This window comes from Phaseolus vulgaris, chromosome 5, assembly GCF_000499845.2.
Source record: "Phaseolus vulgaris cultivar G19833 chromosome 5, P. vulgaris v2.0, whole genome shotgun sequence".
NCBI classification, from domain to species: Eukaryota; Viridiplantae; Streptophyta; class Magnoliopsida; order Fabales; family Fabaceae; genus Phaseolus; species Phaseolus vulgaris.
In genome coordinates, this window is record NC_023755.2 from 17,992,503 (window position 1) to 18,010,019 (window position 17,517).

Consider the following 17,517-nt stretch of genomic DNA (forward strand, 5'->3'; position numbering starts at 1 on the left):
ACAACATGTTTTAACTGATTCAGCTAATTAAAACTACCTTAAACAGCTACATTTCAAAGCTATAAATATAGCCTCTCTTTTAAAGCAAATAACACATTCAAATACAACAAGTATTGATACAAATTTGAGATCAAAGAAAGATATTTGTTTTATAAAGGAGATTATTAAAGTGCAAGATTGTTCTTCAAGCTTTGCTGTGGTAACAAGTTCTGATCATAAGAGTTTCCTGTATTGAGCAAATCCAGGTGTTTCTATCCTTGTTTAGTTACTTGTAATAGTACTTCTTTTAACTGTTGTGTGTGTTTCAAATCCTGTAAAGACAGAGGTTGTTTTGTCTTGAGGTGTGTACTGGCCAAGACCTCGGTCATCGGCACCAGAGAAAGATATCGGACATCGAACATCGGTGGACTGATAACAGTAGTGGGCTACGTAAGCTAGGCCCCACAAATAGTATGAGTTAACATAAAGTTAACACCCAGATACCAAAAAGGCCTAAATCACGAGAGGATCATGCATGGGGTGTGTATAGTACATTCAGGTACGACACAAGCAAGTGTTCCCTGGAGGCGCTAAGGCCCGTAAGGGTTAGGGTTTCCAGGGAAAGACTGCATGCATGACAAGTGAATAATTAGGACACCCAAAAAACAGTTGACGCCGCAGCGTTGGTACATGAGTTGGTACCTTGGCGGCTATACTGTGAGAAAGATTGCACTCTAGAAGAGACAAGTCTTGTGTTGCGGCTGCGCTAAGCTTGTGCAACGCGTCACAAGATGCCTCACCAGCGAACCCTAATTCCACGTAAGGAAAGATCCTTAAGGGATAGGGAGTTTGTTGAAGATGGGAAGCTTTGATGTTTCAAATCCTCATGGAGCCTGAAGCTGTGTTGTGTTTTAGGTTTAGGTTTTGTTATGGGGTTTAGAATCTTTGTAAGAACAAGCTTATTTCAATCTGTTTTAAATATTAAAGTGTTTTTCCATGCAAAGGGAAAAACAATTGATTAAAGTTTCGAGACAATTGGTTATTTGTCTCTTAGCTGGCAAAGGGGTTTTGAAATTGTTTTTTGAATCAGTTGTATAATTGCTGAAACCATTCAACCGGTTAAATCGCAGTTTCAACCGATTAAATGTGAGTTTTCATAACAGTTTTTTGAAAATCTATTTTAACTGTTTCAGTTGTTTAATCTGCCTTAAATGGTAGCTTTTTAAGTGTTATAAAAATAGTCGTCTTTCAAATGATTAAAGATTGATGAAAGAGAGAAGTTTTACACTCTGATTTGAGATCAAAAAGAGAGATTACCAACTGTTTGTGAAAAGGTGTTTTACCAAGTTTAGCAAGATTGCCTTTGGGCTTTGCTATGATTCAAGAACTGATCAATAGGGTTTCTGGTGTACTGAATTTTAGGTGTTTTCTGCCCTTGCTTAGTTTCTTGTAATTGTTCATATTACACTCTGTAAAACTGTTTGTAAAATCCTGTAAAACTATTTGTAAAATCCTGTAAAGTCAGTGTGATTCTGGCTTGAGGTGTTGGCTGTGTGCAAACGGGGTGAGTAGGCTTTGGGGGATTCAAAGTCACCTATTTGTGGTGTGTGTTTGTAATCTGTGATTGGTTACATAGTGCAATACTCAGTGGTTTGACTGAGGACTGGATGTAGCTCAGGGATTGAGTGAACCAGTATAAGCCTTGTGTGTAAATCTCTCTATCCCTTCTCTCCATAACTGTTTGATATTTTCTGTTGTCATAAACAGCCGATTTCGTGCTTTTAACCGATTGAAATTATGATATTAGTGTTTGTTTGACTATTTGATTAACTTTCTGAATTGATTGTTAAAGATTCATTCTAAAGAAAGTATTTGCGAAAATCTTCTATAAACAATTCACCCCCTTCCCCCCCTCTTGTTCTAGCCATCAATCCTAACAATTGGCATCAAGAGCTAGGTTCTTGAAAGTTACTCAAGTCTATTTTCCGTTTTCTGAAAATCTTTTGATGGCTGATAAAAGGTTTTTGGGGAAGGTGCCTCTTTGAATAAACCACCTCTGTTTTGTGGTCAAAACTATCCAATTTGGTGCATAAGAATGAATTTCTTTATTCAATCCTTAGATAAGAATATTTGGAATGTTATTTCAAATAATACATATGTGCATATGCCTGAAATTAATGCATCATCTAAAGAACATCTTGATTGTATGGCACAACATATTATTGTGTTTGCTTTAGACTCTGATGAATTACTCAAGATTTCAGAATGCACTTCAGCTAAGGAAATGTGGGATACAATTGAGGAATGACACAAGAATTCAAGGAGTGACTTGATGGATAAAGAAGAGTCTTCTGCTGATTCAATCTCTTATGAAAACAAGTTAGAAGTATGCTTAGTGACCAAGGTAGAATCAAAATCAAGTCAAGGTTGTTTGGGGAGAAAACAACACCTATGGTATCTAGATAGTGGTTGTTCAAAACATATGAAAGGTGATGCATCCAAGTTCATCAACATCTCTCTCAAACAAGATGGACACGTAACCTATGGTGACAACAACAAGGGATAAATCCTTGGCCAAGGTACAATAGGTAATAAAAGTAGTTTGCTTATTGATGATGTGCTCTATGTTGAAGGTTTGAAGCACAACTTGCTCATCATTAGTCAGCTATGTGACAGAGATTACCAAGTTACTTTTAGGACTAATTCATGTGAGATTCGCTTGGCTAATTCAAAGGATGTTCTACTCATTGGTAAGAGGTCTAACAACATCTATTTGCTTGATATATCTAGTCCTACTTCAATAGGTTGTCTTCTATCAAAGCACGAGGAATCATGGCTTTGGCATAAAAGGATTGCTCATATTCATATGAATCATTTAAATAAGCTTGTTTCAAATGAACTTGTCCATGGCTTACCCAAACTCAAATTTGAAAAAGAACATGGGTGTGAAGCATGTCAAAGGGGGAAACAAACTAGAAAATCTTTTAATTTGAAAAACTATGTTTCAACTTCAAAACCCCTTGAACTTTTGCACATGGATCTTTTTGGTCCTTCTAGGACTATGAGTCTTGGAAGAAATTTGTATGCTCTTGTGGTTGTAGATGACTTTTCCAGGTATACTTGGACACTTTTTCTACACACAAAGAAGGAAGCATATCCAGAATTTAAGAAGCTTGCAAGGAAACTTTAGAACACATGCTGCAGCAACATAAGAGCAATAGGGAGTGACCATGGAGGGGAGTTTCAGAATGAAAAGTTCATCAGCTTTTGCAACAAGTTAGGAATCTCTCATAATTTCTCTGCACCAAGAACACCCTAACAGAATGGTGTAGTGGAGAGAAAGAACAAGTCCCTAGAAGAGCTTGCAAGAACCATTCTAAATGAATCTGCCCTACCAAAATGCTTCTGGGCTGATGCTGTGAGCACTGCCTTCTACATGATGAATCGTGTGCTGATTCGGCCTATTCTAAAGAAAAATCCTTATGAGTTGCTGAATGGAAGAAAGCCAAACGTGAGCCACCTGAAAGTCTTTGGTTGTAAGTGTTTTATTTTAAACAATGGCAAAGAAATCTTAGGTAAGTTTGATGCTAAATCCGACAAAGGTATCTTTCTTGGTTACTCTCTTAATAGCCATGCTTATAGAGTCTATAATAAAAAGCTTATGACTGTTGAGGAATCTATTCATGTTATTTTTTATGAGACTAACAAGTGTGAACAAGGTGCAAGCTAAGATCAACACAGATGAAGATGATCAAAACATCTTTTTAAAGAATCTTGACAACAACACAAAAATTCAACCGGTTGAACCCTCGAGACAACCGATTGAAAATCTGCAGCAGGAGGATCTGCCAAAAGATTGGAAGATTCCAAAGGATCTGTCTATTGATAACATCATTGGTCAAATCCACAAAGGAGTATCCACCAAAAGGAATATGGCAAATTTTTGCAATCATACAACATTTGTTTCAAAGATTGAACTTCAATAAGTTTGTGGAGCTCTCAAGGATGAATTCTGGACAGCAGCAATGCATGAAGAGCTTAATCAGTTAGTCAGAAACGATGTATGGACTCTTGTTCCAAAAACCAATCAAATGAATGTGATAGGTACCAAGTGGGTGTTTAGAAACAAATTAGATGACTCAGACATCATTACAAGAAACAAAGCTAGACTCGTTGCCAAAGGATACAACCAAGCTGAAGGAATAGATTATGATGAAACCTTCGCACCAGTGGCAAGGTTAGAAGCAGTAAGACTGTTATTAGCCTTTGCTTGTATGAGCGGTTTCAAAATGTTTCAGATGGATGTGAAAAACGCATTTCTCAATGGAATCGTGAATGAAGAGATTTATGTCTCACAACCACCTGGATTTGAAGATCACAAGTATCCAGAGTATGTATACAAGCTTAAGAAAGCCTTGTATGGCCTCAAAAAAGCTCCACGTCAATGGTATGAAAGGCTAAGTCTTTTTCTTTTATATCATGAGTATGAAAGAGGAAAGGTAGATAAAACTTTGTTAATTAAGAAAGCTAGAACTGATATTATCTTAGTACAAATATATGTAGATGACATTGTATTTGGCTCTTCTAATGCAAAACTTTGTGAAGATTTTGTCAAAGCTATGCAGGGGGAGTTCGAAATATCAATGATGGGAGAGCTTTCATTCTTCCTCGGTCTACAAGTTAAACAATCCAAAGAAGGAATCTTTGTATGTTAATCCAAGTATTGCAAAGACAAACTGCTATTTAGGAGCTGATGAAGCTGGACCAAAAGTTAATCAAACCATGTACAGGGGTTTAATATGTTCTCTTCTTTATCTAACTGCAAGCAGACCATATATTATGTTTGTTATTTGTCTTTGTGCTAGATTCCAGTCTTGCCCCAAGGAATCACATCTCAAAACTGCAAAGAGGATCATAAGATCCAGTACCGACCAGTCATCAGACCTCGAGGACTGGAAGTAATGGGGAGCCACGTAAGCTGGGTCCCAGAAGCGGTATAAGCTAGTGTGTTGATCAGTCGTCAGACGTCGACTACTAGGGAGTATCGACCAGTCCTCAAACGTCAACCACAAAGGAGGGCCGAAGAGTCGTCGGGCATACAGGAGGCGCCACGAGAGGTGGGTCCCAGGAGAACATATCAGTTATCAGTAAAAGCACCCAGAGATAAGGGGAAGCCTTAGGCCACGAAGAGTTCATGTGTGTGGTGTGAATAACGCATTCAGGAACAACACAAGTAAATAACCACTGGAGGCGCTAAGGCCCATTAGGGTTACAGTTTCTAGGGTTAGGCTGCATGCATGGCACGTGAATACTTAGGGCGCCCAAAGAACAAGGGCCACGGAGGGTTGGTACATGAGTTGGTACCTTGGTGGCCATCCTGTTAGTCGTTGCACTCCAGTTAAGGGCAATCCTATGTACTACATTACGCTAATATCTCATGATTCCGCTGCTCATAACATGTAATAACTGCTCTGGGCTTGTTTAAGATTTTTGCATTTTAGATTTTTTGCTTCTACACTGTTTGCGTTCTTCGTTTTGTTGAGTCTCTCTTTTTCTTGTTCATTGAGTCACGCCGCTTCTTCTGAACCTTCGTTTTTCTTCCTTTCTCTTCTCCCTTTTTTAGCTTTCTTCAAGATGTCCCGAACCAAAACCACCTCCAAGCCTCCTTCCAACGTTGACTACAAAGCCCTGTACCCTTGGGCTTCTGATGAACTCCTCACCGAGACCTCCACGCTCACCTCTAGTGAGGACGTGAGGAAACATCGAGATGACGAGTCTGATCGCAAGAGTCGCGTATTTGGGAGGGAAAGTGATGCCTACGTATCGGTTCGTCCTTGTGCGAAGGGCGAACCGGTATGCGTTGATGATCGCGCCAGCGGTGGAGAACCCTTCTTCTTCCTATACTCCACCATCTTCAAGTGGATCAGACTTCGCTTGCCTCTCATGGGGTTCGAGCGGGTGCTCCTTACTGAAATCAATGTGGCCCCCGCCCAGCTGCATCCCAACACTTGGGCCTTCATGAGGGCGTTTGCCATATTGTGCAACCATCTAGGGCACAATCCTTCGGTGGATGTCTTTTTCCACTTTTTCGAGGCCAAGATCCCAGGGAAGAAGCTTTGGGTAAGCTTCATCGGGGTGGCGAGGAGAATCCTGCTAACCCTCTTCTAGCAATATTATAAGGGCTTCAAAGGGAAGTTCTTCAAGGTGTGCTGCAGCGCCCATGACCCCACCCTGCTAGATGGGTTCCCACTCTACTGGGTGGGGAAGCTAAAGTTCAAGAAGCCCAGGGGTCTCAAGGAACTGACTCCCCCTGATCGCGAATTGTGCCAGGTCCTCACGAGCTTGGGAGCGGTGTTTAACATCGCCCAATTGATTAAGTACGAGTATAGCTCCTCAAACCTCAAGGGCTACATTGGTACTTGTTTCTACTTTTCTCCCGCCTTACTTTGCATATTTGTTGTTAGTTTACACATCATGTGCTTGGTCTTCTCTAGCTTGTGCATCCACTGGTTTACCCTTTGCATATTGTGGCTCTTGTGCTTCTTGTATACTGTGTCGGATTATTTTCTCATGTTTCATGTCTTGGTGCAGGCATGGTGCTGAACGAAGAGACGGGGAATAGGCTGGCTGAGCTGATTTCTCATCACTAAACGTTACTCACTGGTGCAGGCTGCTCAGCCCCCGCTGGTCCTCTATCCGTTATACAAGATTCGCCCAGTCCCGCCCCCACTGATAAGAATAAAGGGGTAGTGGCAATTGATTCCGAGGACGAGGACACTGAGGAGGGCCTCATCTTCAAGAGGCCAAGGATGGGCGTCGCGTCGAGCTCACTCTCTGCTACCGACGACCGCCCCCTTTCATTCAGAGACCATCCCCAAAGTGCCTCATCTCCTTGCGGACTCATCGCGCTCGAAGGCGGTGGGGAGAGCGCTCCTGGGGGTGACCAAGTGCCCCCCGCCCCTGAGCTCCCTGTTGTACTCCAACATGCCCTCAAATGCTTCCAGGACCTCGATCTGACCACGCTGGGGTAGAGAAGGGTTCAACCATTGGACCATACTGTCTCCATCACAACGCTCTCACTCAAGAGGGAGGCGTTCTCTGCGAACCATCCTACCTAGTCTCAAGACTTCTAGCCCAAGGAGAATCTCGTAACTGACCTCGTCCTTGTTGTATGAAGTCAAGAGAGGGTTTTAATAATTGACCTCACCCTTGTTGTATGAAGTCAAGGGAGGATTTAACTGGTGAACCATATTTCCCAGCCCTGGCGTTCTTACTCAAAGTGGGAGGCGTTCACTATGAACCGTCCTACCCTCCCTTGAGACTTCTAAACCATGGGGAAAGGTTCATAACTGACCTCATCCTTACCCCACCGGGGCAGATGAGGATTTTAATTGGAGAATCATACTTCTCACCCTTGGCGTTCTCACTCAAAGGGGGAGGCGTTCTCTACGAATCGTCATGCCCTCCCTTGAGACTTCTAACCCATGGGGAAAGTTCGTAACTGACCTCGCCCTTGCTATGTGAAGTTAAGGGAGGGTCTTACTGGCGAACCCTATTGTTCAACCTTGGTGTTTTCACTCGAGGATGGGGGGAGGTGTCCTCTGTGAACCTACCTTCCCCAGTCCTGAGACTTCTAACCCAAGTGAACGGTTCGTAGCTGACCTCATCTTCGCTCAAAGGCGTGAGAGGATTTTACTGGCGAACCATACTGTTCAACCTTGGCGTTTTCACTCAAGGGGGAGGTGTTCTCTACGAACCTGCCTTTCTTGATCTCGAGACTTCTAACCCAGGTGAATGGTTCGTAACTGCATTGTACAAAATATTCAAGAATATACTTCAACTGAAATTTTATTGGGTGACCTCGCTAAAAAACCCTTGGAAGGGAAAAATAGTATGTACGAGGTTGGTCGCATTCCATGTACGAGGAGTCGCGCCGCCCTCTAACGTCTCAAGCCTGTATGCTCCATTCCCAAGGGCCTCTGTCACCCTGAAAGGACCAGTCCACTTGGGGGACAACTTATTCTCTAGTTGGTACAGGTGGGCCTTTCGCATCACTAGGTCGGCGACCTGGAACTGGCGAGATCTCAGCTTGGAGCTGTACTTGTACTCCACCCTTCTCTTCAAGGCTTCAGCTTTGATTCTTGCTTACTTTCTTACTTCATCCAGTAGTTCCAGATTCACCTTTCTCTCTTCATTGGACTCTTCAGCCACGAAGTTCTGGAAGCGTGGCGAGTTCTCCTAGATCTCTACGGGAATCATCACGTCCAACCCATACACCAAGCTGAAGGGTGTTTCTCTGGTGGTGGACTGGGGAGTGGTGTGGTAAGTCCACACAATTCTAGGGACTTCTTTTGTGCAGGTCCCTTTGACCTTCTCCAGCCTTCTCTTCAGACCTCTCAGCCGGACTCGGTTGGCAGACTCAACCTACCCATTCGTCTGAGGGTGCTCGACTGATGCAAACACCTACTTTGTCCCTATTTATGTACACAACTTTTCCAGCTGTTGGCTTGCGAACTGGGTGTCATTATCAAACACCAACCGTTTTGGTACTCCAAAGCGGCATACTATATTCTTCCACACGAAGTGCTAAATCTTGTGGGTCATGATCTGCGCCACTGGCTCGGCCTCTATCCACTTCGTGAAATACTCTATGGCTACCACGAGGTACTTCATCTGCCATATCGCCAAAGTGAAAGGTCCCAATATATCGATTCCTTGGGTATGGAACGACTAAGGGCTGTAAATCAATTTGAGCTCTTCTGGTGGCGCCTTGTGCCAATCAGCATGTTACTAACATTGCTTGCACTATTGTGCGTACTTCGTGTAGTCTTCCCTTATGGTCGGACAATAGTATCCCGCACGAATGGCCTTCGATGCTAGAGATCGACCACCGATATGACTCCCGCATATCCCTTCGTGGAGTTCTTCCATTATTCGTGCACACTGCTCGCCACTTACACATACCAGGATAGGGTGGGTGAACCCGTGTCTGAACAACTCTCCGTCAATGAGGGTGTACTTGGTCAAATTTTTCTTTATTTTCCTGGCCTCTGTGGGTTTCAACGGGAGTATTCCATCAGCCACGTAACGCTTGTAGGGCATCATCCAGGTTTCTCCTCCTTCCACCACGTAGACCTGCAATGACTCTTCCCCAAGAACTGTGTATGTGCTTATCCTGGACGTTTTCAATGTCTCCTGAGTCAACGACCGATGACTCCTCTCTCTCCCTTCTGACATGCTAACTTGATGGATCCCTACCAGATTGTCCGCAGTGAAGGTTCAAGGTGTCTTCAGGGTTTCCTGGATGACTGTCTTCTATCTGCCCCCCTTGCCTGAATTGGAGAGCTTTGCTAGCAAGTTAGCTCGGGCATTCTGTTCTCTAGAGACATGTACCAGCCCGAACACCGTGAACGACCTCTTCAAAACTTGGACATACTCTAGGTAGGCGGCCATTTGAGGGTCTTTGGCCTGGTATTCTCCTATTACTTGGCCTGTAACCAGTAGGGAGTCACTCTTCGCCAACAAACTCTGCGCACCCATCTCCTTGGCTAACAGTATTCCAGCGATCAGGGCTTCATACTCTGCCTGGTTGTTATTGGCCTTGAAGGCAAACCGTAGGGCCTGCTCGATCAACAGTCCATTCGGCCCTTCCAGGATGACGCCCGCTCCGTTGCCTTGTTGGTTAGAGGACCCATCTACAGAGAGCACCCGTGTGCATCTGCCGAGGAGAGCTCTACCACAAAGTTAGCATAAACTTGGCCTTTCATAGGGCCTCTGGGCTCGTACTGTACGTCGAACTCTGATAGCTCTACTGCCCAACGTACCATTCTTCCCGAACGTCTGACTTCTACAAGACCTTGCGAATAGGAAGGTCTGTCATCACAACCACAGTAAAGCTCTGGAAGTAGTGGTGAAGTCTCCTTCCTAAGAACACCACTGCCAGAGTTGCCTTCTCTAGGGCCAAGTACCTAACCTCAGGCCCCTACAATACTTTGCTCACAAAGTATATTGGCTTCTGTACTTGGTCTTGTTCTTGTACAAGGACCGAACTGATCGCCCGATCGGTGACCGCAAAGTATAGGCGAAGCGGTGTACCCAGCTGCGGTTTGCATAACACCGGGGGACTGGCCAAGTACTCCTTCAGCTTGAGGAACGCCTCTTCGCACTAGATGAACCTACTGTTCCTCCTCAGGTACTGGAAATAGGGATGACCCTTGTCCCCGCCAGCTGATACGAATCTAGATAGAGCGGCCATCCGCCCTGTCAACTATTGCACCTCCTTGACTGAGACCGGGCTTCTTATTATGAGGATTGTGGCGCACTTCTCATGGTTCGCCTCTATCCCACGCTCGGTGAGTAGGAAGCCTAAGAACTTGCCTGCTTCCACCCCGAACACACACTTGTCAGGGTTCAGCTTCAATCTATATTTGGCTATCATGGTGAATAGCTCTTTTAAATCAGCCACGTGCTGATCTTTCACCTGCGAGATCACCACCATATCATCCACGTAGGCATGTACATTCCGCCCTATCATGGGCGCGAGTACCCTGTCCATCAGCCTCTGGTAGGTGGCACCTGCGTTTTTCAGCCCAAAGGGCATCACTGTGTAACAATAGCAAGACAGCTCTGTCACGAACGCCGTCTTGCACTTGTCCCTGGGATGCATCTTGATCTGGTTGTACCCAGAAAAGGCATCCAGGAAGCTGAGCAACCTGCAACCCGAGGCACTGTCTACCAAAGCATCAATGCTTGGTAGGGGGTAGGAGTCCTTCGGGCAGGCCTTGTTGAGGTCTGTGAAGTCTATGCACATCCTCCACTTCCCGTTGGCTTTCTTCACCAGCACCACGTTTTCCAGCCTCTCGGGGTACTAAATCTTCCTGATGTGGCCGACACTTAGCAACTTCCATGTCTCTTCTTTGATGACTTTACGCCTCTTTTCGTTGAACTTTCTCCTCCTCTGGCGAACAGGTCGGACCTGAGGGTCCATTGTAAGTCGATGGCATAGGAAGTTAGGGTCTATGCCAGGCATGTCCGAGGCGGACCATGCGAAGGCATCCAGGTGTTGTGCTATGACCTCGGCAATCTGGTCCTGCGTTCCTTGGCCTAGAGACTTGCCAAGTTTGAACATTCTGCCACCGATCTCCTTCTCCAGGGCAAGCCCAGCTGGTTCGGGTTGCCTTTCCCTGGCGACCTCCGCAGGGGCGACCCTTTCTTCACTTGGGGCCCGGGTGGTGACAGTGAACACCCCTCTCTTTGTTTTGAGGCTATTCTCGTAGCACCTCTTAGCCTCCTTTTGGTCTAATTTGATGGTGATCATTGTTCCCCCCAAGGAAGGTAGTTTCATCTTCATGTGCCTTGTCGATGTTATCGTTCTCAGTCTGTTCAGGGTAGGTCTGCTCAATAGTATGTTGTAGGCTGAGGGAGCGTTAACAACAAGGTATCTAATGTTCTCTGCGGGAAGTGACACCATCCGTGAAGGTGGTTCTCAACTCTATGTGCTAACGCACTTCTACCTGGTCTCCAGCAAACCCATACAAGAAGCCGGTGTAAGGCCTCAACTGGTCGGGAGACAACTATAATTTGTTGAAGGTCGACCAGAACATAACGTCTAGAGAGCTTCCCTGGTCCACCAGAACACGATGCACCTTCCTCCCTGTTGTCACTACCAAGATCACCACTGGGTCATTGTCGTGGGGGACAACATCTCGGAGGTCGGCCTTGGTGAAGACGAGGTCGATGTCAAGGGCCTAGTCTGCCTCTTGCACCTCTACCGTCATCACCGCTCGTGCATACTTCTTTCGCTGAGAAGCGGTGCATCCTCCGCCCAAGAAACCTCTTGAAATGGTGTGAATTTCACCATGAATGGGCATATCGTTCCCCTTATCACCCCCTGGCGCTGCCAACGCCTAGACTCTCTGCGGTTCCAGCAAGTAGTCCTTCAGGAAACCATTCTTCACCAGTTCATTCAATTGGTGTCCGAGTGACAAGCAGTGACAAGCATTTTTAAAAGTTCTTGTTAGGCCCCAACCTCTTGTCAGTTTTCGCGGGCATCTTCAGTCTCTACGCTATGTTGGGAGTAGCGATCAGCTCCTTCAATTTTACTAGGAAGTTGTGCCTTGGGGGCACATCCTCCCTCGCACGCCCCCTGATTTGGGGCTTCCTGGGCTCGTAGGGCTGCTGCTTCGTTGGGGCCTTCTTCTCTGTCGTCGCCTCATCTACCCTCATGGGCTGAGCTCAACTTGGCCCTCACGGCAGGTGGGGATAATGTTTCTGTGCTTCTCGGTGAGTTCCCCTTCCGCGACGATATGGCCTACCGCTTGACGCCTAATCTCGCATAAGGTTTTGGGACGACACATAATGAGTGACTCACTGAAGGGTCCTGGCATGATTCCCTTCTCTAAAGCGTGAACCATCATGTCCTCGTCCTTGGTGTGCAGCCTCACCACCTGTGCCCCGAATCGGTTGAGGTAGTCCTTCGAGGACTCTCCTTGGTACTGTCGTATGTCGAAAAGATCGTAAGAGACTGGCGGGGGAGGCCGATTGGCTATGTATTGCTCCCTGAACAACGTAGAAAACTGCGCAAACGATGTTACGTGCCCATCATGGAGGCTGACGAACCAATCCAGCGTTGTGCCTGTCAGCGTGCTCATGAACAGTTTGCAATGCACTGCATCTGAGCCCTAGATAGCATCATCTAGGTGTGGAAGGCCGTGAGATGAGCCTTTGGGTCCTCTACACCTGTAAAGGTGGCTTTAGGACCTACGAACGTGGTGGGTATCACGACGTCCATGATCGCCTGCGAAAATGGCATTGGGAAAGCCCTGGGTGGCGTAGGCGGGGCTCGCTCATCCACCGCACGTTCCCCAGCCTGCTGCAAATTCCTACGCAGTTCCTCGTTGGTCCTGCGAAGCTCTTCGTTCCTTGCTTGCGACGCAGCCAGGTCAACCTGGATGCGTTCCTGCTCCATTCTGGATGCCGCCATCGTTTCCTGAAGGGCGTGCATGTTCCTGCGGTTGACTCACTTGCCAGAGGATTCTAACGATGATCACGCGCTTGCTTATCTCCGCCTAGGTTTGTGCCCTCCTTGGATCGAAACACTTTGTACCTGCAAAGACAAAGGGGCGCCCTAGAGGCCGTTTGCATTCTGACGCTCAAGTCAATACTGGGGCAAAGAAACAAAATGTGTGTTATAGTCTCAAGAACTGCGTACCTTTGGGGGTTTTCTTACTACCCTTTATATAGTATAGGGTTTTCGTTGTTTCCGTTACCCACACTTAGGGTTTCTGGAGGTATGCCCTTGCACCGCTATTACCCAATCTTAGTGCAATCTAGCACATAAGGCTCCCTCACTAGAGTGTAATCTCTAACGGAATGGCCACCTGGGTACTAACTTGTGCACCTAATCTCTGGGGCCATCCGTCCTGGGGGTGCCATAACTGTTCACGTGTTATGCATGCAACCTGCTCCTGGAAACGTAACCCTAACGGGCCTTAGTGCCTCCAGTGGTTCTTTACTTGTGTTGCGCCTGAATGCGCTATTCACACCACATGCATAGACTCTCCGTGAGCTAGAGCTTTTCCCTTAACTCTGGATGGTATTATTGATAACTGATGTGTTTTCTGGGACCCACCTTTCATGGTCCAATTCTGCTGTTTGAATCACCGATGTCCGATGTCACATCGACCTTACTCTGTTGTCGAAGAGACGTCGGGACATCCTGGTGATCGACATCTGACCACTAGTCGGCTCCCAGGCTCGTGCCGCTTGCGAGACACTGGCTCATGCCGTTTGTAGGACCCAGCTTACTGGCCCACCATTACTAGCAGTCAACGATGTTTGATGACTGGTCGGTACAACATTGTTGCAATTTTGCACTAAAGACCACTTATTACATTTAGAATTTATTTATTTAGAAATTTTGAATTATTTATATTTTTAAAATTTGAAATTATTTATTATAACTAATATATTATGATTTATTTATACAAGAAATTCTTTTTATTTAATATGTTCCAAACTCTATACATTATATTATCTGAAATTATTATAAAATAATAATAATAATAATTAAAATTAATATATATAATTTTATAATATTTTTTTATAATTACTTTATAATATAATAATATGTTTCTAATGTCTCTTTTAATATAATAATTTTTTTTTCCAATAATAATAACTTATAAACCAAAATTATTTATTATTATTTTATTTTTATCAAACTAAATATGTATAATAAATATATTATAATTTTAAAATAAATCCTGTGAGTTACAATTTCTACTTCTTTCAGGTTTATTTATTGATGTTTATGTTTCATTTATCTTCATTTTATCATCTGTACTTTGATGTCTATTTTTTTTTTTATATTCAAACTTGCTTTATATTTATATATTTATATGCATTTTATTTTTACTTCTTTGTAATTCATATTATCCATTATAATTAAATTTCAATTTAACTGATTATCTTTAATTATAACAAAAAGTTATTAAATTTTTATAAAATATTTTAAATGTATAAATTTCAAAAATAAATAATTTTCAAATTAATAGATAAATAACAGCATGGCGTCATCAACTTGCACGGCTTAAAACACAATACTATAAATTAACTATAATTTATTTAGGACCAACTATAGTGAACGAAGTTTCATAGAACCATGTACGACAAGAAAATATAAATATAAAATGAAGATGAAAACTAGAAGGACCCACACATTTATTGTTGGCAACCAAAGAAAAGTCAAAACAAGGAAAAATCATAGGAGAGAAACTAGAAAGCTTTTATCACATACACACATATGTATTGAATTATTTAAGATAATATTATTTATCTTTTAATAAAAATAATTAATAAATAGTTTACGTTCTAATTCATACTATATATAATATATTTATTGAATTTCACAATAACTTTTTTTAATAATTACATTAAAATTATTTTTTGGTTAACTGATAAAATACAATACAACACTGTAAAAATTGTAATGGCAGTCCATACAAATTAAATTTTAATAAAATATACTAAAACATTTTTTTCTAGTCAACTTATATTACTTTCAAAGATATTATATGTACCGGTTAGGCAATCCGATAGTTCCTTCGATCAGCTAGCATAAATATATTATGATAAAAATGAAATATGGGATAAATAAAGTAGTTTTAATTTTATGATGATACACATTAAATACGTTTTATTAATGATAAAGTCCATTACAAACTCTACAAAATAAACATGTTATACAAGAGTAAGTTACTTTTTTATTATTACATTAACTACATCCAAATATCAAATACTAACTTGAGCATCGAAAATTTGTTTGTAGGTAAACTCCCAACTGAAAGTTAAAGTCCAAACACAAGAATAAGAGAAAGGAAAGCACGACCGAGGGAGAAGAATTAATTGTCCAGTCGATAAAGAGGTACTATATAGAAAGTACATTATATAAAGAGCGAATGATAAGTTCATACTTTAATAAGTTCTTATAACTTATTATCATGTATACACACCATATGCAGTTTCGCTGATCAGGCCTTACTACGGGTTTCAACACATGTATTCTTGGGGCCCCGTTACGTGGCCCATTATCTTGACCAGACAACCGAGCTAACCTGCTCCACACAGGTGTCAATGTCTGATCACCTGAGCACCGAGCCCAGTGCTCTAGTCCAGTACACAAGCCCCCCAGGCTCGAACTGGAACTTGTTCTAGTGAAGAGGCTAATTGCTTGCCTATGACGACCTACGTGTCTTGTGAGTGACGCGACGTGCACAGTGCCTTGAGGTGACGTCTCACAAGCGTACACGTGGCCACATCAACGATTGGAAAATGTTGCCGCTTGCGCTTCCCGTATACCGTAACCCTTCAATTTTTACGCTCCCTTCACTGTGTTATTCCCTTCTTTGCACATCTCTTTGAACATTCTGCTTTGAACACCCTGCTCTGTCCTCTCCAAACAAGCCTCCTTGCCTCCCTTCATCAATCATCTCAGGGTACATTTTTTTTTATCTTGTGACTACCTGTGGTTTTCCATTTCAATGCCTTTAATCTGCTCATAACTGCGTTGGGACTGTTTATATTTCTCGTATCTGTGATCGCAAATACCTCTGTTTTTTGCTTCCTTGCTTTTTTCCTCAAAACACATGTGCTTCCTCCTCTGAGTATTGCATTTGTTTTCTTTCTTTATTTTAGGTTCCCTGTAAAGGTGTCTCCTTGGTGGTGGATTGGGTAGTGGTATGGTAAGCCCACACAATTCTAGGAACCTCGTCTGCCCAAGTTCCCTTGGCTTTCTCTAGCCTCTTCTTTAGGCCTCTCTGAGCAGGACTCGGTTAGCAGATTTGACCTGTCCATTCGTCTGGAGGTGTTCTACCGAGGCGAACACTTGCTTGATGCCAAGCTCTGTGCATAGTTTGTCTAGCTGCTGACTTGCAAACTGGGTGCCATTGTCAGACACTAAACGCTTTGGGATTCCAAAACTACAAACTATGTTCTTCCACACAAAGTGTTGAACCTTGTGGGCTGTGATATGTGCAACAGACGCAACTTCTACCCACTTGTTGAAGTACTCGATGGCTACCGCCATGTACTTCATCTGACGAACTGCTAGAAAAAAACAGACCTAAGATGTCAATCCCCCATGTGTGAAAAGGCCATAGGCTGTGGATCGACCGCAACTCCTCTAGGGATGCATGGTGCCAATCAGCGTGCTGTTAGCACTGTTTGGTGAAAACTACCAATTGTCTTTTTTTTATTGAATGCAAACATTTGTAGTGTTTAAAATATCAACTATGAATTTCAAAAGGCAAAAACTATATTATAAAATAAGAAAATAAATAATATTCAAATATATTATCTAAATATAGCTGCAATTATCTCCACAGTAAAACTTTTAAAAAAATTAAAAAAATGTAGTTATTTTTACAATAAATATTATAACAAAATATAACCTATTTACATTTTATAATAATAATAATATTATTATTATTTAATTTATTAATTCACATAAGAATAATATTTTATTATGAAAATAAGTATGTAATGGGATTGTTAATATTAAAAAAATTATTAATAAAAACTAATTTTAGAAAAAAAAATTATTATATTAACTAAATTAGATATTATTTTATAAACTAAAAAAAATCTCTGAAATTTAAATAATAATTTTAAAAATAGTATCTAATGATACTTCAAATTTGTTACTTAATTAAATATCAATTTAAAATTATTTATTAATAATAAAAATTATTTTAGATATTAATAATTATTTTTAATTTATTTAAAATAATATTTAATTTATTTAGTATAGTAATTAATTATTTTTTAAATTAATTTTATTTAGTGATTTTTTTTAGAGTAATCAAAATTGATAATCATGACTAATGCTTGTATTATTTTAACACATAGTATTTCTTAAAATTAAAATCGCATATATCGTAATGAGGATAATTATTTTTTTTATTCCTTTATATCAAAATATTATCATGAATTAGCAACTATTCTGAAGTTGACTTACTTTTCAACACTCGTTTTTCTAGT

The 17,517-nt window shown here is 42.2% G+C and overlaps 1 protein-coding gene across 1 annotated transcript; it reads right to left on the bottom strand.

Annotated features, from left to right (window-relative positions):
* Nucleotides 1-8,784: 8,784 nt before the first annotated feature.
* Nucleotides 8,785-9,216, bottom strand: LOC137834059 (uncharacterized). Its single transcript, XM_068642124.1, has one exon. It carries the CDS (start codon nucleotides 9,214-9,216, stop codon nucleotides 8,785-8,787), a length of 432 nt encoding a protein of 143 aa, XP_068498225.1.
* Between the last annotated feature and the right edge of the window lie 8,301 nt (nucleotides 9,217-17,517).

What these genes read in the sequence shown, in the direction of transcription:
- LOC137834059 (XM_068642124.1), bottom strand. Translation starts at nt 9,216, where the DNA reads ATGTCAGAAGGGAGAGAGAGGAGTCATCGGTCGTTGACTCAGGAGACA.